Genomic DNA, 24,431 nt, shown 5'->3' with positions numbered 1-24,431 from the left:
CGCACGCTCACCCCCTGTATGGTGGGGAGATGCGGGTGACGTAACGCACGCTCACCCCCTGTATGGTGGGGGGATGCGGGTGACATAACGCACGCACGGTGGGCTTCTCCCCAGGGACGGATCCAGTTTCTGATAGCCTTCCCTTAACCCCTTCAGCCCAGTACAGATGCTTGGGATGGAAGGGCCCAGCAGGCACAGAAAAGGTTAAGAAGTCGGTCATTTCCTCTGCCGGATTCCTGAACCAGTAGACAAACGCACAGATCCGACATTTATACACAAACCGCTCACATATAATGAATAGTACAGAATGGACCAATCACGCGCCGAACGCCATGATGGCGAGTGCCCGGGACCCAACGTATACAGACGAGTGCCCACCCATCCTCCGGAGACGGCGGACATGGGCATCGCTGCATCTTTCTTCTAGACAGTTCTGCTCTTTGGCATAAGACCTCTGACAATCCTCTGTGATCTGATCCGATCACATCCACATCCTGCGCGTTTATTACAATGCCACATTGCACCAAACCCTCAGCCTAGGCAGTGTGAGCTCAGTGCAGGGTACTGGCTGCACACGCAAGCAGAGAAGCGGGTCCGCGGGGCGGAACGGCGGGTCGGCGGGGCGGAATGGCGGGTCGGAACGGCGGGTCTGCGGGGCGAAACGGCGGGTCGGAATGGCGGGTCGGCGGGGCAGAATGGCGGGGCGGAATGGCGGGTCGGAACGGCGGGTCGGCGGGGCGGAATGGCGGGTCTGCGGGGCGGAATGGCGGGTCTGCGGGGCGGAAGGGCTCATGATCCCGTGATCTGCATTCACACTAGCGTCCATCAACCAGTCGGTGCCACAAATGATGGGGCTCCAGGTGTCCCCTCATTGCTTCCCTCTCGCTAAGGGGGGAAACCGTGTTCTCCATGTTTCATACACTGCCATTATGAGATCCCTCAAGATCAGGGTGGTCTCATTCCTCCAGGGTGGTCTCAGTCCTCATATTTCTGGGCTTCGAGACCTTTTTAGCGGTTGATAATCTCTCAGCGTAATCCTGGAGAATAAAAGGGAGATAGGTCTTAGTTTCCATATTCTTATCTCCCCCCCCCAAAAAAAAAAAAGTCATAGGAAGAAGCGGTTACATGGAAACCCAGCATCCTGCCCATGTACTCTCCGCTGCTGATTACCACTCCCACAGTGTACAGAGGGAGGATGCCATCTAGGGGCCATAATGGGTGCTACAACCAAAATTAGCAGGGGCACTAATGCAAACAAGGGGTGAGGGGTGCAGTGGAGATGACAAAAGAAGTGGGGCATAGCTGTAACTGAGGGGCAATTACTGGATCCAGTGGGGTAATCAGAGGATCCTTGTGGTTGTCTTACCTCCTCTCTGCAGACGTCCAGCATCATCCCGGCATGAATCAGACACCACAGTTCTCCGATCAGTGAGATGAAGATGTGCAAGATGTCCGCCCATCTTCCCACTGTCATCATCAGGATCAGGAGGCCCCCCATCCGAACAAACACCGTCTGATAGGCCATCTGCTCCGTGGGGTTCTGGTGCTGCTCCTCTGCCGGACAAAAACAGCACAGATGTGAACCGGTACAGAGGGAGAGAGGGCCTGGCGGAAGCACAACCGGTGTGGGAACGCAACGGGAGAGGATGTGTGGAGAGGGTGAGAGAGGAGAAGGGGCGTAACAGGAGAGGGAGCCTGGCGGGTGCGAGATGGGAGAAGGGGTGCAGAGGGTGTACAAAGGGAGAGAGGGCCTGGCGGAAGCACAACCGGTGTGGGAACGCAACGGGAGAGGATGTGTGGAGGGGGCGAGAGAGGAGAAGGGGCGTAACAGGAGAGGGAGCCTGGCGGGAGCGAGATGGGAGAAGGGGTGCAGAGGGTGTACAAAGGGAGAGAGGGCCTGGCGGAAGCACAACCGGTGTGGGAACGCAACGGGAGAGGATGTGTGGAGGGGGCGAGAGAGGAGAAGGGGCGCAACAGGAGAGAGAGCTTGGCGGGTGCGAGATGGGAGAAGGGGTGCAGAGGGTGTACAAAGGGAGATCTGGACTGGCGGAGGCACGATAGGTGTGGGAATGCAACGGGAGAGGATGTGTGGAGGGGGCGAGAGAGGAGAAGGGGCGCAACAGGAGAGAGAGCCTGGCGGGTGCGAGATGGGAGAAGGGGTGCAGAGGGTGTACAAAGGGAGATCTGGCCTGGCGGAGGCACGATAGGTGTGGGAATGCAACGGGAGAGGATGTGTGGAGGGGGCGAGAGAGGAGAAGGGGCGCAACGGGAGAGGGAGCCTGGCGGGTGCGAGATGGGAGAAGGGGTGCAGAGGGTGTACAAAGGGAGATCTGGCCTGGTGGAGGCACGATAGGTGTGGGAATGCAACGGGAGAGGATGTGTAGAGGGGGCGAGAGAGGAGAAGGGGCGCAACGGGAGAGGGAGCCTGGCGGAGGCATGACGGGAGAGGATGCGTGGCGAGATGGGAGAAGGGGTGCAGAGGGTGTACAAAGGGAGACAGGGCCTGGCGGAGGCACAACAGGTGAGGAAACACAAGAGGAGAAGATGCGTGGAGGGTGCAAGACGGGAGAGATACGAAGGGGGGGGGATGCAAAAGAAGGAGGAGTGCATCAGGGGAGCAAGATGGCAGAGGAAGCGCGGAGAAGGCACGTCAAGAAAGGGAGCACGGTGGAGTGGGAGTGTCCGGACAGAGGTCGTGGTGGGTGCATGATGGCGGGGGGGGGGGTTGTTGTGCGGGACGGCAGGATAGCTGCGTGGCGGCACGATAGCTGCGTGGCGGCACGATAGCTGCGTGGCGGCACGATAGCTGCGTGGCGGCACGATAGCTGCGTGGCGGCACGATAGCGGTGTGACGGCAGGATAGCGGTGTGACGGCAGGATAGCTGCGTGGCGGCAGGATAGCTGCGTGGCGGCAGGATAGCTGCGTGACGGCAGGATAGCTGCGTGACGGCAGGATAGCTGTGTGACGGCACGATAGCTGTGTGACGGCACGATAGCTGTGTGACGGCACGATAGCTGTGTGACGGCACGATAGCTGTGTGACGGCACGATAGCTGTGTGACGGCAGGATAGCAGTGTGGCGGCAGGATAGCTGTGTGGCGGCAGGATAGCAGTGTGGCGGCAGGATAGTGGTGTGACACCCCCCTGGGCGCGGTGGTAGGGGCCATACTGTTAGACATTTCACAGCCCCCCAGAGCGGCGCCTGCTCCTTTCTCGGGCGCTGCGCTCCTCACCTTGCATGTAGATCACCAGCAGGGTGTAGCAGATGGTCAGGGGCGTCCAGAATCTCACGGCCTCGGCGGTGCTGAGGAAGTCGCGGTTGATCACAGCCACGGCAGCCAGATCCGACACCAGGAATGCCACCTTCAGCGCCCGCCACAGCACTGTAGGAATGTCGTGCCAGCTGGCCAGCAAAGACAGGCAGACCCCGCAGTAGCGCTTACTGCTGTGCAGCTGGTACATCGCTGCCACATGTCGGCACATCCTCCTCGTCTGCCACACGATCAGCCCCGCCAGCCCCACCGCCAGCAGCAGGTTCCAGGTGCGGTGCGGGGCGCCTTCATGCAGGTAGTCCAGGCTGCAGGTCACCCCACATCCCAGGGAGAACTGACAGAGGAGGAAAAGCTGCGAACTCCGGCGGCCCTGCAGAGACAGACATACATCAAGCTCCAGTCACCTCCAGAGCTGCACTCACCTTCTGCTCATTTCTGGTTCTGCTAATGTGGTGAATGGAGGGTTGTATGTCAGAATCTGTGATGTCACATTTCTCCATCGCACCGGATGACATCATGACGTCATTCTTTACCAAGGAGGGACATGATGTCATCAGCCCAGCTCGTCTTCTCTTTTACAAACCTTGTGTAGAGACAATATCATGGACACCGCACGGAGGGAGAACTCCAGGACCACCAGAGCCCCGACCCGGGGTCCCAGGAGGGAGTAGATGAAGGTGAGGAGCAGGAGGTGCAGGAGGTCACCAAGCCCAGGCGAGGAGCCGAACCGCGCCGCCTTCTTCTGCCTCTCGGGGTCACTGCAAGCGGGAAAAGACGAGGAGGAAGAGAGTACAAGATGGTGACCGAGCATGGTTAGACCGCTAGGTGTGGAGTACTAGAGAGCAGTCTAGCTGTGGAGTACTAGATAGCAGTCTAGGTGTGCAGCGCTAGATAGCAGTCTAGATGTGGAGCGCTAGAGAGCAGTCTAGATGTGGAGCGCTAGAGAGCAGTCTAGGTGTGGAGCGCTAGAGAGCAGTCTAGGTGTGGAGCGCTAGAGAGCAGTCTAGGTGTGGAGCGCTAGAGAGCAGTCTAGGTGTGGAGCGCTAGAGAGCAGTCTAGGTGTGGAGCGCTAGAGAGCAGTCTAGGTGTGGAGCGCTAGAGAGCAGTCTAGGTGTGGAGCGCTAGAGAGCAGTCTAGGTGTGGAGCGCTAGAGAGCAGTCTAGGTGTGGAGCGCTAGAGAGCAGTCTAGGTGTGCAGCGCTAGAGAGCAGTCTAGGTGTGCAGTGCTAGAGAGCAGTCTAGGTGTGGAGCGCTAGAGAGCAGTCTAGGTGTGGAGCGCTAGAGAGCAGTCTAGATGTGGAGCGCTAGATAGCAGTCTAGATGTGGAGCGCTAGATAGCAGTCTAGATGTGGAGAGCTAGATAGCAGTCTAGATGTGGAGAGCTAGATAGCAGTCTAGATGTGGAGTGCTAGATAGCAGTCTAGCTGTGGAGTGCTAGAGAGCAGTCTAGCTGTGGAGCGCTAGAGAGCAGTCTAGCTGTGGAGCGCTAGAGAGCAGTCTAGCTGTGGAGCGCTAGAGAGCAGTCTAGCTGTGGAGCGCTAGAGAGCAGTCTAGATGTGGAGTACTAGAGAGCAGTCTAGATGTGGAGTACTAGAGAGCAGTCTAGATGTGGAGTACTAGAGAGCAGTCTAGCTGTGGAGTACTAGATAGCAGTCTAGCTGTGGAGTACTAGATAGCAGTCTAGCTGTGGAGTACTAGATAGCAGTCTAGGTGTGGAGTACTAGAGAGCAGTCTAGATGTGGAGTACTAGCAGTCTAGCTGTGGAGTACTAGAGAGCAGTCTAGCTGTGGAGTACTAGAGAGCAGTCTAGCTGTGGAGTACTAGAGAGCAGTCTAGCTGTGGAGTACTAGATAGCAGTCTAGTTGTGGAGTACTAGATGGCAGTCTAGGTGTGGAGTACTAGATAGCAGTCTAGTTGTGGAGTACTAGAGAGCAGTCTAGCTGTGGAGTACTAGAGAGCAGTCTAGCTGTGGAGTACTAGAGAGCAGTCTAGCTGTGGAGCGCTAGAGAGCAGTCTAGTTGTGGAGTGCTAGAGAGCAGTCTAGGTGTGGAGTACTAGATAGCAGTCTAGGTGTGGAGTACTAGATAGCAGTCTAGGTGTGGAGTACTAGATAGCAGTCTAGTTGTGGAGTACTAGATAGCAGTCTAGTTGTGGAGTACTAGATAGCAGTCTAGTTGTGGAGTACTAGAGAGCAGTCTAGTTGTGGAGCGCTAGAGAGCAGTCTAGTTGTGGAGTACTAGAGAGCAGTCTAGTTGTGGAGTACTAGAGAGCAGTCTAGTTGTGGAGTACTAGAGAGCAGTCTAGTTGTGGAGTACTAGAGAGCAGTCTAGATGTGGAGTACTAGAGAGCAGTCTAGATGTGGAGTACTAGTTAGGAGTTTCTAGCAGTGTAATTACTAGCTAACATCCTGTAGTGGTGTAGGTAATGAGTACTAGTTAGCTGTATCAGTGTAGTTACTGAGTAGTAATTAGCAGTGAGTACTAGTTAGTCTATATGTGTAGTTAGTGAATACTTGTTAGGAGTCTATCGGTGTAGTTAGTAATAGCAGTGAGTACTAGTTAGTCTATAGGTGTAGTTAGTGAGTACTAGTTAGCAGTCTGTAGTCTGGTTAGTCACTGGTTAGTGGCGGGTAAGCTCTTACTTCAGACACATGATGTACAGATGGACCTTCATCAGGTTGTAGAGGACGGACACGGCGCAGGCCCCGACCAGACCTGTGGAGAGGGAGATCTGGTATATAAGGGGGGCAGCACTGACGGGGGTCCTGCTGGGGATGAAGGGTCTTACCTTGTAGGAAGGAGTCCACGCTGCCCCATGGGCTCCAGGACACCTCAGGGAGGAAGGAGGCCACATAGGAGAGGAGCCCCATGCTGGTGGTGGTGGAGGACAGGCTGCTGCTGCAGGTGGTGGAGGACAGGCTGCTGCTGCAGGTGGTGGAGGACAGGCTGCTGCTGCAGGTGGTGGAGGACAGGCTGCTGCTGCAGGTGGTGGAGGACAGGCTGCTGCTGCAGGTGGTGGAGGACAGGCTGCTGCTGCAGGTGGTGGAGGACAGGCTGCTGCTGCAGGTGGTGGAGGACAGGCTGCTGCTGCAGGTGGTGGAGGACAGGCTGCTGCTGGTGGAGGACAGGCTGCTGCTGGTGGAGGACAGGCTGCTGCTGCTGCTGGTGGTGGTGGAGGACAGGCTGCTGCTGCTGCTGGTGGTAGTGGAGGCTGCTCTTCCTCCTCTGTACAGAGAGTAAAGGTCAGTCCTGATAAACTGTGCAAAGGGGCAGACATTAACCCCTGCAGGCCCACGCTCCCCCCACTGCCTCCAGGCAAAGGGGCAGACATTAACCCCTGCAGGCCCACGCTCCCCCCACTGCCTCCAGGCAAAGGGGCAGACATTAACCCCTGCAGGCCCACGCTCCCCCCACTGCCTCCAGGCAAAGGGGCAGACATTAACCCCTGCAGGCCCACGCTCCCCCCACTGCCTCCAGGCAAAGGGGCAGACATTAACCCCTGCAGGCCCACGCTCCCCCCACTGCCTCCAGGCAAAGGGGCAGACATTAACCCCTGCAGGCCCACGCTCCCCCCACTGCCTCCAGGCAAAGGGGCAGACATTAACCCCTGCAGGCCCACGCTCCCCCCACTGCCTCCAGGCAAAGGGGCAGACATTAACCCCTGCAGGCCCACGCTCCCCCCACTGCCTCCAGGCCAAGGGGCTGACATTAACCCCTGCAGGCCCACGCTCCCCCCACTGCCTCCAGGCCAAGGGGCTGACATTAACCCCTGCAGGCCCACGCTCCCCCCACTGCCTCCAGGCCAAGGGGCTGACATTAACCCCTGCAGGCCCACGCTCCCCCCACTGCCTCCAGGCCAAGGGGCAGACATTAACCCCTGCAGGCCCACGCTTCCCCCACTGCCTCCAGGCAAAGGGGCAGACATTAACCCCTGCAGGCCCACGCTCCCCCCACTGCCTCCAGGCCAAGGGGCAGACATTAACCCCTGCAGGCCCACGCTCCCCCCACTGCCTCCAGGCCAAGGGGCTGACATTAACCCCTGCAGGCCCACGCTCCCCCCACTGCCTCCAGGCCAAGGGGCAGACATTAACCCCTGCAGGCCCACGCTCCCCCCACTGCCTCCAGGCAAAGGGGCAGACATTAACCCCTGCAGCCCCACGCTCCCCCTCACTGCCTCCAGGCCAAGGGGCAGACATTAACCCCTGCAGGCCCACGCTCCCCCCACTGCCTCCAGGCCAAGGGGCAGACATTAACCCCTGCAGCCCCACGCTCCCCCCACTGCCTCCAGGCAAAGGGGCAGACATTAACCCCTGCAGCCCCACGCTCCCCCCACTGCCTCCAGGCAAAGGGGCAGACATTAACCCCTGCAGCCCCACGCTCCCCCTCACTGCCTCCAGGCAAAGGGGCAGACATTAACCCCTGCAGCCCCACGCTCCCCCTCACTGCCTCCAAGCAAAGGGGCAGACATTAACCCCTGCAGCCCCACGCTCCCCCTCACTGCCTCCAGGCCAAGGGGCAGACATTAACCCCTGCAGCCCCACGCTCCCCCTCACTGCCTCCAGGCCAAGGGGCAGACATTAACCCCTGCAGGCCCACGCTCCCCCCACTGCCTCCAGGCCAAGGGGCTGACATTAACCCCTGCAGGCCCACGCTCCCCCCACTGCCTCCAGGCCAAGGGGCAGACATTAACCCCTGCAGCCCCACGCTCCCCCCACTGCCTCCAGGCAAAGGGGCAGACATTAACCCCTGCAGCCCCACGCTCCCCCCACTGCCTCCAGGCAAAGGGGCAGACATTAACCCCTGCAGGCCCACGCTCCCACCACTGCCTCCAGGCCAAGGGGCAGACATTAACCCCTGCAGGCCCACGCTCCCCCCACTGCCTCCAGGCCAAGGGGCAGACATTAACCCCTGCAGCCCCACGCTCCCCCCACTGCCTCCAGGCAAAGGGGCAGACATTAACCCCTGCAGCCCCACGCTCCCCCCACTGCCTCCAGGCAAAGGGGCAGACATTAACCCCTGCAGCCCCACGCTCCCCCTCACTGCCTCCAGGCAAAGGGGCAGACATTAACCCCTGCAGCCCCACGCTCCCCCCACTGCCTCCAGGCAAAGGGGCAGACATTAACCCCTGCAGCCCCACGCTCCCCCCACTGCCTCCAGGCAAAGGGGCAGACATTAACCCCTGCAGCCCCACGCTCCACCCACTGCCTCCAGGCAAAGGGGCAGACATTAACCCCTGCAGCCCCACGCTCCCACCACTGCCTCCAGGCCAAGGGGCTGACATTAACCCCTGCAGCCCCACGCTCCCCCCACTGCCTCCAGGCAAAGGGGCAGACATTAACCCCTGCAGGCCCACGCTCCCCCCACTGCCTCCAGGCCAAGGGGCTGACATTAACCCCTGCAGGCCCACGCTCCCACCACTGCCTCCAGGCCAAGGGGCAGACATTAACCCCTGCAGGCCCACGCTCCCCCCACTGCCTCCAGGCCAAGGGGCTGACATTAACCCCTGCAGCCCCACGCTCCCCCCACTGCCTCCAGGCCAAGGGGCTGACATTAACCCCTGCAGCCCCACGCTCCCCCCACTGCTTCCAGGCAAAGGGGCAGACATTAACCCCTGCAGCCCCACGCTCCCCCTCACTGCCTCCAGGCCAAGGGGCAGACATTAACCCCTGCAGGCCCACGCTCCCCCCACTGCCTCCAGGCCAAGGGGCAGACATTAACCCCTGCAGGCCCACGCTCCCCCCACTGCCTCCAGGCCAAGGGGCAGACATTAACCCCTGCAGCCCCACGCTCCCACCACTGCCTCCAGGCCAAGGGGCAGACATTAACCCCTGCAGGCCCACGCTCCCCCCACTGCCTCCAGGCCAAGGGGCAGACATTAACCCCTGCAGCCCCACGCTCCCCCCACTGCCTCCAGGCAAAGGGGCAGACATTAACCCCTGCAGCCCCACGCTCCCCCCACTGCCTCCAGGCAAAGGGGCAGACATTAACCCCTGCAGCCCCACGCTCCCCCTCACTGCCTCCAGGCAAAGGGGCAGACATTAACCCCTGCAGCCCCACGCTCCCCCCACTGCCTCCAGGCAAAGGGGCAGACATTAACCCCTGCAGCCCCACGCTCCCCCCACTGCCTCCAGGCAAAGGGGCAGACATTAACCCCTGCAGCCCCACGCTCCCACCACTGCCTCCAGGCCAAGGGGCAGACATTAACCCCTGCAGGCCCACGCTCCCCCCACTGCCTCCAGGCCAAGGGGCTGACATTAACCCCTGCAGCCCCACGCTCCCCCCACTGCCTCCAGGCAAAGGGGCAGACATTAACCCCTGCAGCCCCACGCTCCCACCACTGCCTCCAGGCCAAGGGGCAGACATTAACCCCTGCAGGCCCACGCTCCCCCCACTGCCTCCAGGCCAAGGGGCTGACATTAACCCCTGCAGCCCCACGCTCCCCCCACTGCCTCCAGGCCAAGGGGCAGACATTAACCCCTGCAGCCCCACGCTCCCCCCACTGCCTCCAGGCCAAGGGGCAGACATTAACCCCTGCAGGCCCACGCTCCCCCCACTGCCTCCAGGCCAAGGGGCAGACATTAACCCCTGCAGGCCCACGCTCCCCCCACTGCCTCCAGGCCAAGGGGCTGACATTAACCCCTGCAGCCCCACGCTCCCCCCACTGCCTCCAGGCAAAGGGGCAGACATTAACCCCTGCAGGCCCACGCTCCCACCACTGCCTCCAGGCCAAGGGGCTGACATTAACCCCTGCAGGCCCACGCTCCCCTACTATCTCCAGCCCTCATTAACCCCTGCAGGCCCATGGTCCTCCACAGTCTCCAGGGCCTGGCCTGTGGCCCCCACCTCCCTGACAGCTGCAGACCCTCACTGCTGTACACCATGCAATGAAAACAGGGGGTCGTTGCTGTGGTTACCGCACAATTTGGTTACAAGAAAAAGTTGCCCTTTTGCACAATGTGGCGATAAAATGTGACCTGACGTCACCAGTGAATATTTCCATAGGGGAAAGTTCACACTGGTCATATCTGGAGATTTGTGTCGTTTGTATTCTGTGGAATGGCGCAGATATGGCGGCACGTCCTGCAGCCGCGTCCGGTGATAACCGCACACCGCGTGGAATATAGTGCACGTAAGGTCTTGTGCACACCTGGAGGAGGAGGATCTGCAGCACAGTGTGAACGGGCCCTACAGTAAATCAGAAGGAGCAGGACTCTAGTTATTGCGGGGTTAATGCGGGGTCAGGGGACCTTGCCCTGGTGCAGAGGAGACCCCTCAGGGGGGGGATTTCTCCAGGTAAATATTTGCTGGTGACAGGACAAGGTCTGTGGCCTCTGATTATCAGACATTGCTTACATAGCGATTCCCTCACCCACCATCAGAGCCTGGGACTGGCGCAGCCCCCCAGGTACCGAGTGCCCATAGGCTCCGGCAGTAGATACATATTGTCCCGTGTTCACACGTTGCATAAATGCAGGGCATCTGCACCACGATATGGTTGGGATTAGGGCGTTTTGCTGTAGAGGTGAAGCAGCTTTTATATTGCAGCGTTTTCTCGTACAGAGATGCAATTCTCCACTTAATTACTATGGGGAGGTGCAGAGCTGTGATTCAGCATCAGTCTTATACTATGGGGCGGTGCAGAGCTGTGATTCAGCATCAGTGTTATACTATGGGGCGGTGCAGAGCTGTGATTCAGCATCAGTGTTATACTATGGGGCGGTGCAGAGCTGTGATTCAGCATCAGTCTTATACTATGGGGCGGTGCAGAGCTGTGATTCAGCATCAGTGTTATACTATGGGGCGGTGCAGAGCTGTGATTCAGCATCAGTGTTATACTATGGGGCGGTGCAGAGCTGTGATTCAGCATCAGTGTTATACTATGGGGCGGTGCAGAGCTGTGATTCAGCATCAGTGTTATACTATGGGGCAGTGCAGAGCTGTGATTCAGCATCAGTGTTATACTATGGGGCAGTGCAGAGCTGTGATTCAGCATCAGTGTTATACTATGGGGCGGTGCAGAGCTGTGATTCAGCATCAGTGTTATACTATGGGGCGGTGCAGAGCTGTGATTCAGCATCAGTGTTATACTATGGGGCGGTGCAGAGCTGTGATTCAGCATCAGTGTTATACTATGGGGGCATCAGTGTTATACTATGGGGCGGTGCAGAGCTGTGATTCAGCATCAGTGTTATACTATGGGGGCATCAGTGTTATACTATGGGGCAGTGCAGAGCTGTGATTCAGCATCAGTGTTCTACTATGGGGCAGTGCAGGACTGTGATTCAGCATCAGTGTTATACTATGGGGCAGTGCAGAGCTGTGATTCAGCATCAGTGTTATACTATGGGGCAGTGCAGAGCTGTGATTCAGCATCAGTGTTATACTATGGGGCGGTGCAGGGCTGTGATTCAGCATCAGTGTTATACTATGGGGCGGTGCAGGGCTCTGATTCAGCATCAGTGTTATACTATGGGGCGGTGCAGAGCTGTGATTCAGCATCAGTGTTATACTATGGGGCGGTGCAGAGCTGTGATTCAGCATCAGTGTTATACTATGGGGCGGTGCAGGGCTGTGATTCAGCATCAGTGTTATACTATGGGGAGGTGCAGAGCTGTGATTCAGCATCAGTGTTATACTATGGGGCAGTGCAGAGCTGTGATTCAGCATCAGTGTTATACTATGGGGCGGTGCAGAGCTGTGATTCGGCATCAGTGTTATACTATGGGGCAGTGCAGAGCTGTGATTCAGCATCAGTGTTATACTATGGGGCAGTGCAGAGCTGTGATTCAGCATCAGTGTTATACTATGGGGGCATCAGTGTTATACTATGGGGCAGTGCAGAGCTGTGATTCAGCATCAGTGTTATACTATGGGGCAGTGCAGGACTGTGATTCAGCATCAGTGTTATACTATGGGGCAGTGCAGAGCTGTGATTCAGCATCAGTGTTATACTATGGGGCGGTGCAGGGCTGTGATTCAGCATCAGTGTTATACTATGGGGCGGTGCAGGGCTGTGATTCAGCATCAGTGTTATACTATGGGGCGGTGCAGAGCTGTGATTCAGCATCAGTGTTATACTATGGGGCGGTGCAGAGCTGTGATTCAGCATCAGTGTTATACTATGGGGCGGTGCAGAGCTGTGATTCAGCATCAGTGTTATACTATGGGGCGGTGCAGGGCTGTGATTCAGCATCAGTGTTATACTATGGGGCGGTGCAGGGCTGTGATTCAGCATCAGTGTTATACTATGGGGCAGTGTAGAGCTGTGATTCAGCATCAGTGTTATACTATGGGGCAGTGCAGAGCTGTGATTCAGCATCAGTGTTATACTATGGGGCAGTGCAGAGCTGTGATTCAGCATCAGTGTTATACTATGGGGCAGTGCAGAGCTGTGATTCAGCATCAGTGTTATACTATGGGGCAGTGCAGAGCTGTGATTCAGCATCAGTGTTATACTATGGGGCAGTGCAGAGCTGTGATTCAGCATCAGTGTTATACTATGGGGCAGTGCAGAGCTGTGATTCAGCATCAGTGTTATACTATGGGGCGGTGCAGAGCTGTGATTCAGCATCAGTGTTATACTATGGGGCGGTGCAGAGCTGTGATTCAGCATCAGTGTTATACTATGGGGCGGTGCAGAGCTGTGATTCAGCATCAGTGTTATACTATGGGACAGCGCAGGGCTGTGATTCAGCATCAGTGTTATACTATGGGGCGGCGCAGAGCTGTGATTCAGCATCAGTGTTATACTATGGGGCAGTGCAGAGCTGTGATTCAGCATCAGTGTTATACTATGGGGCGGTGCAGAGCTGTGATTCAGCATCAGTGTTATACTATGGGGCGGTGCAGAGCTGTGATTCAGCATCAGTGTTATACTATGGGGCGGTGCAGAGCTGTGATTCAGCATCAGTGTTATACTATGGGACAGTGCAGGGCTGTGATTCAGCATCAGTGTTATACTATGGGGCGGTGCAGAGCTGTGATTCAGCATCAGTGTTATACTATGGGGCGGTGCAGAGCTGTGACTCAGCATCAGTGTTATACTATGGGGCGGTGCAGGGCTGTGATTCAGCATCAGTGTTATACTATGGGGCAGTGCATCGCTGTGACTCAGCATCAGTGTTATACTATGGGGCGGTGCAGGGCTGTGATTCAGCATCAGTGTTATACTATGGGGCGGTGCAGAGCTGTGATTCAGCATCAGTGTTATACTATGGGGAGGTGCAGGGCTGTGATTCAGCATCAGTGTTATACTATGGGGCAGTGCAGGGCTGTGATTCAGCATCAGTGTTATACTATGGGGCAGTGCATCGCTGTGATTCAGCATCAGTGTTATACTATGGGGCAGTGCATCGCTGTGATTCAGCATCAGTGTTATACTATGGGGCAGTGCATCGCTGTGATTCAGCATCAGTGTTATACTATGGGGCAGTGCATCGCTGTGATTCAGCATCAGTGTTATACTATGGGGCAGTGCAGAGCTGCGATTCAGCATCAGTGTTATACTATGGGGCAGTGCAGAGCTGCGATTCAGCATCAGTGTTATACTATGGAGCAGTGCAGAGCTGCGATTCAGCATCAGTGTTATACTATGGGGCAGTGCAGAGCTGCGATTCAGCATCAGTGTTATACTATGGGGCAGTGCAGAGCTGCGATTCAGCATCAGTGTTATACTATGGGGCAGTGCAGAGCTGCGATTCAGCATCAGTGTTATACTATGGGGCGGTGCAGAGCTGTGATTCAGCATCAGTGTTATACTATGGGGCGGTGCAGGGCTGTGATTCAGCATCAGTGTTATACTATGGGGCGGTGCAGGGCTGTGATTCAGCATCAGTGTTATACTATGGGGCGGTGCACGACTGTGATTCAGCATCAGTGTTATACTATGGGGCGGTGCAGAGCTGTGATTCAGCATCAGTGTTATACTATGGGGCGGTGCAGGGCTGTGATTCAGCATCAGTGTTATACTATGGGGCGGTGCAGGGCTGTGATTCAGCATCAGTGTTATACTATGGGGCGGTGCAGGGCTGTGATTCAGCATCAGTGTTATACTATGGGGTGGTGCAGAGCTGTGATTCAGCATCAGTGTTATACTATGGGGCGGTGCAGAGCTGTGATTCAGCATCAGTGTTATACTATGGGGCGGTGCAGAGCTGTGATTCAGCATCAGTGTTATACTATGGGGCGGTGCAGAGCTGTGATTCAGCATCATTGTTATACTATGGGGCGGTGCAGAGCTGTGATTCAGCATCAGTGTTATACTATGGGGCGGTGCAGGGCTGTGATTCAGCATCAGTGTTATACTATGGGGCGGTGCAGGGCTGTGATTCAGCATCAGTGTTATACTATGGGGCGGTGCAGGGCTGTGATTCAGCATCAGTATTATACTATGGGGCAGTGCAGGGCTGTGATTCAGCATCAGTATTATACTATGGGGCAGTGCAGGGCTGTGATTCAGCATCAGTGTTATACTATGGGGCAGTGCAGAGCTGTGATTCAGCATCAGTGTTATACTATAGGGCAGTGCATCGCTGTGATTCAGCATCAGTGTTATACTATGGGGCAGTGCATCGCTGTGATTCAGCATCAGTGTTATACTATGGGGCAGTGCATCGCTGTGATTCAGCATCAGTGTTATACTATGGGGCAGTGCAGAGCTGTGATTCAGCATCAGTGTTATACTATGGGGCAGTGCAGAGCTGTGATTCAGCATCAGTGTTATACTATGGGGCAGTGCAGAGCTGTGATTCAGCACCAGTGTTATACTATGGGGCAGTGCATCGCTGTGATTCAGCATTAGTGTTATACTATGGGGCAGTGCATCGCTGTGATTCAGCATCAGTCTTATACTATGGGGCAGTGCAGAGCTGTGATTCAGCATCAGTGTTATACTATGGGGCGGTGCAGGGCTGTGATTCAGCATCAGTGTTATACTATGGGGCGGCGCAGAGCTGTGATTCAGCATCAGTGTTATACTATGGGGCAGTGCAGAGCTGTGATTCAGCATCAGTGTTATACTATGGGGCAGTGCAGAGCTGTGATTCAGCATCAGTGTTATACTATGGGGCGGCGCAGAGCTGTGATTCAGCATCAGTGTTATACTATGGGGCAGCGCAGAGCTGTGATTCAGCATCAGTGTTATACTATGGGGCAGTGCAGAGCTGTGATTCAGCATCAGTGTTATACTATGGGGCGGCGCAGAGCTGTGATTCAGCATCAGTGTTATACTATGGGGCAGTGCAGAGCTGTGATTCAGCATCAGTGTTAAACTATGGGGCAGTGCAGAGCTGTGATTCAGCATCAGAAAACAATGGCAGCACGCTGAGAGTGCATCCAATATTCGGATACAAGTCTGCGGGTGCGTGGGAAACATCGGCTGCAGTCCGACATCCGCGGATACAGGCAATGGAGAAATTAAGATCTCTGAGCGAGGGAATCCGATCACATAGAGCTCAACCTCGGAGCAGAGTTTAAGCCGAGGGTCATTAATATAATTCTCTGGCAGACAGAGCGCTCCTGTGACCCCGGCCTTAGTGACACCTTCCACTTCATGGCTGCCACTGATCGTTTTCTGGGGGAACCTTGTGTCCTCATTGTATAGCCACATTCACACATTGTTAGAACCTGTCCATGACCCCCATTGCCCCTAATTTATGACACTTCCCTGATGGATCTTCATTCACAGTGATCTCCTGATGAGACCGACCCCTCCTGACACCGACCCCTAACATCATCCACAGGATCCTCCGCACTCACAGCTATTTATAATCTGTTTACAAGTTGTGTGTCCTTCAGATCCCAGCACCTGCGGCCCACGAGGACCGGAACCAGTGTCTGCGGCCTGGGAATAGACCTGGATGCCGTCCACATGGGGGAAGGGAGCGAAATAGAGGGAAGCACTGCACAGTACCACTCCTCCTGTCCTGTATATATACACTGTAGAGTACCACTCCTCCTGTCCTGTATATATACACTGCACAGTACCACTCCTCCTGTCCTGTATATATACACTGTAGAGTACCGCTCCTTCTGTCCTGTATATATACACTGCAGAGTACCACTCCTCCTGTATATATACACTGCACAGTACCACTCCTCCTGTCCTGTATATATACACTGCACAGTACCACTCCTCCTGTATATATACACTGCACAGTACCGCTCCTTCTGTCCTGTATATATACACTGCAGAGTACCACTCTTCCTGTATATATACACTGCACAGTACCACTCCTCCTGTCCTGTATATATACACTGCACAGTACCACTCCTCCTGTATATATACACTGCAGAGTACCACTCCTCCTGTATATATATACTGCACAGTACCGCTCCTTCTGTCCTGTATATATACACTGCACAGTACCACTCCTCCTGTCCTGTATATACACTGCACAGTACCACTCCTCCTGTCCTGTATATGCACTGCACAGTACCACTCCTCCTGTCCTGTATATATGCACTGCACAGTACCACTCCTCCTGTATATATACACTGCAGAGTACCACTCCTCCTGTCCTGTATATATACACTGCACAGTACCACTCCTCCTGTCCTGTATATATATATACACACTGCACAGTACCACTCCTCCTGTATATATACACTGCACAGTACCACTCCTCCTGTCCTGTATATATACACTGCACAGTACTACTCCTCCTGTCCTGTATATATACACTGCACAGTACCACTCCTCCTGTCCTGTATATATATATATATATACACTGCACAGTACCACTCCTCCTGTATATATACACTGCACAGTACCACTCCTCCTGTCCTGTATATATACACTGCACAGTACCACTCCTCCTGTCCTGTATATATACACTGCACAGTACCACTCCTCCTGTCCTGTATATATATATATACACACTGCACAGTACCACTCCTCCTGTATATATACACTGCACAGTACCACTCCTCCTGTCCTGTATATATACACTGCACAGTACCACTCCTCCTGTATATATACACTGCACAGTACCACTCCTGTCCTGTATATATACACTGCACAGTACCACTCCTCCTGTCCTGTATATATACACTGCACAGTACCACTCCTCCTGTATATATACACTGCACAGTACCACTCCTCCTGTCCTGTATATATACACTGCACAGTACCACTCCTCCTGTCCTGTATATATACACTGCACAGTACCACTCCTCCTGTCCTGTATATATACACTGCACAGTACCACTCCTCCTGTATATATACACTGCACAGTACCACTCCTCCTGTCCTGTATATATACACTGCACAGCACCACTCCTCCTGTCCTGTATATATACACTGCACAGTACCACTCCTCCTGTCCTGTATATATACGCTGCATAGTACCACTCCTCCTGTCCTGTATATATACACTGCACAGTACCACTCCTCCTGTCCTGTATATATACACTGCACAGTACCACTCCTCCTGTCCTGTATATATACACTGCACAGTACCTCTCCTCCTGTCCGGTATATATACACTGCACAGTACCACTCCTCCTGTCCTGTATATATACACTGCACAGTACCACTCCTCCTGTCCTGTATATATACACTGCACAGTACCACTGCTCCTGTATATATACACTGCACAGTACCACTCCTCCTGTATATATACACTGCACAGTACCACAACAGTACATGTGAAAAAGACTTCGGTATACTAATAGATCATAGACTGAACATGAGTCAGCAGTGTGATGCAGCAGCAAAAAAGGCAAATACAATTCTGGGAGGTATTAGGAGAAGCATACAGTCTAGATCACGTGAAGTCATTATCGGTCTTTACTCCTCTTTGGTCAGACCTCATCTGGAATACTGTGTACAGTTTTGGGCACCACATTTTAAAAAAGACATAGACAAACTGGAGCAAGTTCAGAGAAGAGCGACCAGAATGGTGACTGGTCTGCAAACCATGTCCTATGAGGAACGGTTGCAGGATTTGGGAATGTTTAGCTTGCAAAAAAGAAGACTGAGAGGAGACTTAATAGCTGTCTACAAATATGTCAAGGGCTGTCACATTGTAGAAGGATCATCTTTATTCTCATTTGCACAAGGAAAGACTAGAAGCAATGGGATGAAACTAAATGGGAGGAGACACAGATTAGATATTAGAAAAAACTTTTTGACAGTTAGGGTGATTAATGAGTGGAACAGGCTGCCACGAGAGGTGGTGAGTTCCCCTTCAATGGACGTCTTCAAACAGAGGCTGGACAGACATCTGTCTGAGATGATCTAGTGAATCCTGCTTTGAGCAGGGGTTGGACCAGATGACCCAGGAGGTCCCTTCCAACTCTACCATTCTATGATTCTATGACTCCTCCTGTCCTGTATATATACACTGCACAGCACCACTCCTCCTGTCCTGTATATATACACTGCACAGTACCACTCCTCCTGTATATATACACTGTACAGTACCACTCCTCCTGTCCTGTATATACACTGCACAGTACCACTCCTCCTGTCCTGTATATATACACTGTACAGTACCACTCCTCCTGTCCTGTATATACACACTGCACAGTACCACTCCTCCTGTATATACACACTGCACAGTACCACTCCTCCTGTCCTGTATATATACACTGCACAGCACCACTCCTCCTGTCCTGTATATATACACTGCACAGCACCACTCCTCCTGTCCTGTATATATACGCTGCACAGTACCACTCCTTCTGTCCTGTATATATACACTGCACAGTACCACTCCTTCTGTCCTGTATATATACACTGCACAGTACCACTCCTCCTGTCATAGAATCATAGAATGGTAGAGTTGGAAGGGACCTCCTGGGTCATCTGGTCCAACCCCCTGCTCAAAGCAGGATTCACTAGATCATCTCAGACAGATGTCTGTCCAGCCTCTGTTTGAAGACGTCCATTGAAGGGGAACTCACCACCTCTCGTGGCCGCCTGTTCCACTCATTAATCACCCTAACTGTCAAAAAGTTTTTTTAATATCTAATCTGTGTCTCCTCCCATTTAGTTTCATCCCATTGCTTCTAGTCTTTCCTTGTGCAAATGAGAATAAAGATGATCCTTCTACAATGTGACAGCCCTTGACATATTTGTAGACAGCTATTAAGTCTCCTCTCAGTCTTCTTTTTTGCAAGCTAAACATTCCCAAATCCTGCAACCGTTCCTCATAGGACATGGTTTGCAGACCAGTCACCATTCTGGTCGCTCTTCTCTGAACTTGCTCCAGTTTGTCTATGTCTTTTTTAAAATGTGGTGCCCAAAACTGTACACAGTATTCCAGATGAGGTCTGACCAAAGAGGAGTAAAGACCGATAATGACTTCACGTGATCTAGACTGTATGCTTCTCCTAATACCTCCCAGAACTGTATTTGCCTTTTTTGCTGCTGCATCACACTGTTGACTCATGTTCAGTCTATGATCTATTAGTATACCCAAGTCTTTTTCACATGTACTGTTGCTTAGCTCTATTCCTCCCATTCTGTATATGCTTTTTTCATTTTTATTGCCCAGATGTAGTACTTTGCATTTTTCCCTGTTATAAACCATTCTGTTGGTTGCTGCCCACTGCTCCAGTTTATTTAGGTCTTTTTGAATCCTCTCTCTCTCTTCTCTAGTATTAGCTATCCCTCCTAGCTTTGTGTCATCAGCAAATTTAATCAGTTTACCCTCAATTCCTTCATCTAAATCATTGATAAAGATGTTGAACAATACAGGTCCCAGGACGGAGCCCTGTGGTACCCCACTTGAGACATTCATCCAGCTGGATGTGAAGCCATTTACAACCACCCTTTGAGTCCGATCACTAAGCCAGTTATGAATCCACCTAACAGTTGCCTGGTCCATTGCATACTTGGTCATTTTTTCAATAAGGATGGTGTGAGATACTTTGTCAAATGCTTTGCTGAAGTCAAGATATACTATATCTACAGCATTTCCCTGATCCACCCAGTCAGTGATTCTGTCATAGAAGGAAATTAAGTTAGTCTGACATGACTTGTTAGTTACAAACCCATGCTGACTCTGGTTAATCACTTCATTCTTATCCATGTACTTACATACATGTTGTTTAATAATTTGTTCAAAGATCTTTCCTGGTATAGAAGTCAGACTCACCGGCCTATAGTTCCCTGGGTCCACCTTCTTCCCCTTTTTGAAGATAGGAACAACATTTGCTCTTCTCCAGTCTTCTGGGACTTCTCCTGTTCTCCAAGAATTTTCAAAGATTATGGAGAGTGGTTCTAAAATTTCTTCTACGATCTCCTTCAGTACTCTGGGGTGTAATTCATCTGGACCTGGAGACTTGAACTCATTTATGTTAGCTAAATATTCCCTCACAATCTTTCTGTTTACAGATAACTTGGATTCCTCTATTCCTTTAAAAGGACAGTGAAGATCAGTTGATGTTACATTTTCTTTCTGAGAGAAAACAGATGCAAAATAAGAATTAAAAAGTTCGGCCTTCTCAACATCCTCTCTTACCATTTCTCCATTTTCATCCTGTAAAAATCCTATAGCATCTTTGACTTTTCTTTTACTTTTGACATACCCCCAAAATCCTTTTTTATTGCTTTTGACATCTCTTGCAAGCCTTAATTCATTGTCAGCTTTAGCTAACCTGATACGTGCCCTGCAGGATCTGCAGACTGCATTATAATCTTCTTTAGATATGCCTCCCTCTTTCCATTTAATAAACATTTCTTTCTTTCTTTTTAGCATGTGTTTAAGTTCTGTGTTCATCCATCCTGGTTTCCTTAAATGCTTCCCATTCTTCCTACTTTTCGGGATTGTTAACGATTGTGCTTTGAGAATCTCATTTTTAAAAATTTCCCATCCTTCCTGGACATTTTTGTCCTTAAGGACATCCAGCCATTGGATCCCTCCTATTCTCTTTCTGAGTCTCTTAAAATCTGCCTTTCTAAAATCTAACCTTGAAGTTTGAGTCTTCACATGTCTTCCTCCTCTAGTTATCCAAAATTCTATAATAGCATGATCGCTGCCTCCTAGGGTCCCAGCCACCTTTACCTCCTCAACCATTTCCTCCCTGTTTATAAGGATTAGATCCAAAGTAGCAGATCCCCTTGTTTTCTCCCCTACCTTTTGGAAGATAAAGTTGTCAGCAAGAGAGGATAAGAATTTGCTTGACCTGTTAGTTTTACTTGAGAGAGATTCCCAACAAATGTCTGGATAGTTGAAATCTCCCATGACCACTACGTCATATTTTTTGGAGAACTTGGTCATTTGATACATAAAGAGTTCATCCATATCTTCAGCTTGCCCAGGTGGCCTGTAGTAAATGCCTACAATGGTGTCCTTTCCGTTGTTCTCTCCTGTATATATACACTGCACAGTACCACTCCTCCTGTCCTGTATCTATACACTGCACAGTACCACTCCTCCTGTCCTGTATATATACACTGCACAGTACCACTCCTCCTGTCCTGTATCTATGCACTGCACAGTACCGCTCCTCCTGTCCTGTATATATACACTGCACAGTACCACTCCTCCTGTCCTGTATATATACACTGCACAGTACCACTCCTCCTGTCCTGTATATATACACTGCACAGTACCGCTCCTCCTGTCCTGTATATATACACTGCACAGTACCACTCCTCCTGTCCTGTATATATACACTGCACAGTACCACTCCTCCTGTCCTGTATATATACACTGCACAGTACCACTACTCTTGTCCTGTATATATACACTGCACAGTACCACTTCTCCTGTATATATACACTGTACAGTACCACTCCTCCTGTCCTGTATATATACACTGCACAGTACCACTCCTCCTGTCCTGTATATATACACTGCACAGTACCCCTCCTCCTGTCCTGTATATATACACTGCACAGCACCACTCCTCCTGTATATATACACTGCACAGTACCACTCCTCCTGTCCTGTATATATACTGCACAGTACCATTCCTCCTGTATATATACACTGCACAGTACCACTCCTCCTGTCCTGTATATATACACTGAACAGTACCACTCCTCCTGTATATATACACTGCACAGTACCGCTCCTCCTGTCCTGTATATATACTGCAAAGTACCATTCCTCCTGTATATATACACTGAACAGTACCACTCCTCCTGTATATATACACTGCACAGTACCACTCCCCCTGTCCTGTATATATACACTGCACAGTACCACTCCTCCTGTCCTGTATCTATGCACTGCACAGTACCACTCCTCCTGTCCTGTATATATACACTGCACAGTACCGCTCCTCCTGTCCTGTATATATACTGCACAGTACCACTCCTCCTGTCCTGTATATATACACTGCACAGTACCACTCCTCCTGTCCTGTATATATACTGCACAGTACCACTTCTCCTGTCCTGTATATATATATATACACACAGCACAGTACCACTCCTCCTGTATATATACACTGCACAGTACCACTCCTCCTGTCCTGTATATATACACTGCACAGTACCACTCATCCTGTCCTGTATATATACACTGCACAGTACAACTCCTCCTGTCCTGTATATATACACTGCACACTACCACTCCTCCTGTCCTGTATATATATATATATACACTGCACAGTACCACTCCCCCTGTAATGTATATATACACTGCACAGTACCACTCCTCCTGTCCTGTATATATACACTGCACAGTACCACTCCTCCTGTCCTGTATATATACACTGCACAGTACCACTTCTCCTGTCCTGTATATATACACTGTACAGTACCTCTCCTCCTGTCCTGTATATATACACTGCACAGTACCACTCCTCCTGTCCTGTATATATACACTGCACAGTACCACTCCTCCTGTCCTGTATATATACACTGCACAGTATCACTCCTCCTGTCCTGTATATATACACTGCACAGTACCACTCCTCCTGTCCTGTATATATACACTGCACAGCACCACTCCTCCTGTATATATACACTGCACAGCACCACTCCTCCTGTATATATACACTGCACAGTACCACTCCTCCTGTCCTGTATATATACACTGCACAGCACCACTCCTCCTGTATATATACACTGCACAGTACCACTCCTCCTGTCCTGTATATATACACTGCACAGTACCACTCCTCCTGTCCTGTATATATACGCTGCACAGTACCGCTCCTCCTGTCCTGTATATATACACTGCACAGTACCGCTCCTCCTGTCCTGTATATACACACTGCACAGTACCACTCCTCCTGTATATATACACTGCACAGTACCACTCCTCCTGTCCTGTATATATACACTGAACAGTACCACTCCTCCTGTCCTGTATATATACACTGAACAGTACCACTCCTCCTGTCCTGTATATATACACTGCACAGTACCACTCCTCCTGTCCTGTATATATACTGCACAGTACCATTCCTCCTGTATATATACACTGCACAGTAACGCTCCTCCTGTCCTGTATATATACACTGCACAGTACCACTCCTCCTGTCCTGTATATATACTGCACAGTACCATTCCTCCTGTATATATAGACTGCACAGTACCACTCCTCCTGTCCTGTATATATACACTGAACAGTACCACTCCTCCTGTATATATACACTGCACAGTACCGCTCCTCCTGTCCTGTATATATACTGCAAAGTACCATTCCTCCTGTATATATACACTGAACAGTACCACTCCTGCTGTATATATACACTGCACAGTACCACTCCTCCTGTCCTGTATATATACACTGCACAGTACCACTCCTCCTGTCCTGTATATATACACTGCACAGTACCTCTCCTCCTGTCCTGTATATATACACTGCACAGTACCATTCCTCCTGTCCTGTATATATACACTGCACAGTACCACTCCTCCTGTCCTGTATATATACACTACACAGTACCACTTCTCCTGTCCTGTATATATACACTGCACAGTACCGCTCCTCCTGTCCTGTATATATACACTGTACAGTACCTCTCCTCCTGTCCTGTATATATACACTGCACAGTACCACTCCTCCTGTCCTGTATATATACACTCCACAGTACCACTCCTCCTGTCCTGTATATATACACTGCACAGTACCACTCCTCCTGTCCTGTATATATACACTGCACAGTACCACTCCTCCTGTCCTTTATATATACACTGCACAGTACCGCTCCTCCTGTCCTGTATATATACACTGCACAGTACCACTCCTCCTGTC

At 52.1% G+C, this 24,431-nt stretch overlaps 1 protein-coding gene across 1 annotated transcript in view; it reads right to left on the bottom strand.

Annotated features, from left to right (window-relative positions):
* Window positions 1-255: 255 nt before the first annotated feature.
* The window catches only part of TMEM82 (transmembrane protein 82), an 83,442-nt gene continuing 59,266 nt past the window's right edge, over window positions 256-24,431 (bottom strand). Inside the window, exons 2-8 of the mRNA XM_073656095.1 lie at window positions 20,373-20,675; window positions 6,059-6,495; window positions 5,913-5,985; window positions 3,856-4,030; window positions 3,234-3,642; window positions 1,367-1,554; window positions 256-1,037 (exon numbers count right to left, since the gene is read on the bottom strand). Coding sequence (XP_073512196.1) covers window positions 957-1,037; window positions 1,367-1,554; window positions 3,234-3,642; window positions 3,856-4,030; window positions 5,913-5,985; window positions 6,059-6,495; window positions 20,373-20,428 — 1,419 coding nt within the window. The 5' untranslated portion in view covers window positions 20,429-20,675 and the 3' untranslated portion in view covers window positions 256-956. The remainder of the gene's footprint in view (window positions 1,038-1,366; window positions 1,555-3,233; window positions 3,643-3,855; window positions 4,031-5,912; window positions 5,986-6,058; window positions 6,496-20,372; window positions 20,676-24,431) is intronic.

Source organism: Phyllobates terribilis, unplaced genomic scaffold, assembly GCF_046119375.1.
Source record: "Phyllobates terribilis strain yellow unplaced genomic scaffold, ASM4611937v1 Scaffold_12__6_contigs__length_324123572, whole genome shotgun sequence".
NCBI classification, from domain to species: Eukaryota; Metazoa; Chordata; class Amphibia; order Anura; family Dendrobatidae; genus Phyllobates; species Phyllobates terribilis.
The sequence above is the reverse complement of the archived record's forward strand: the minus strand, read 5'-3'. Positions and strand labels throughout refer to the sequence as shown.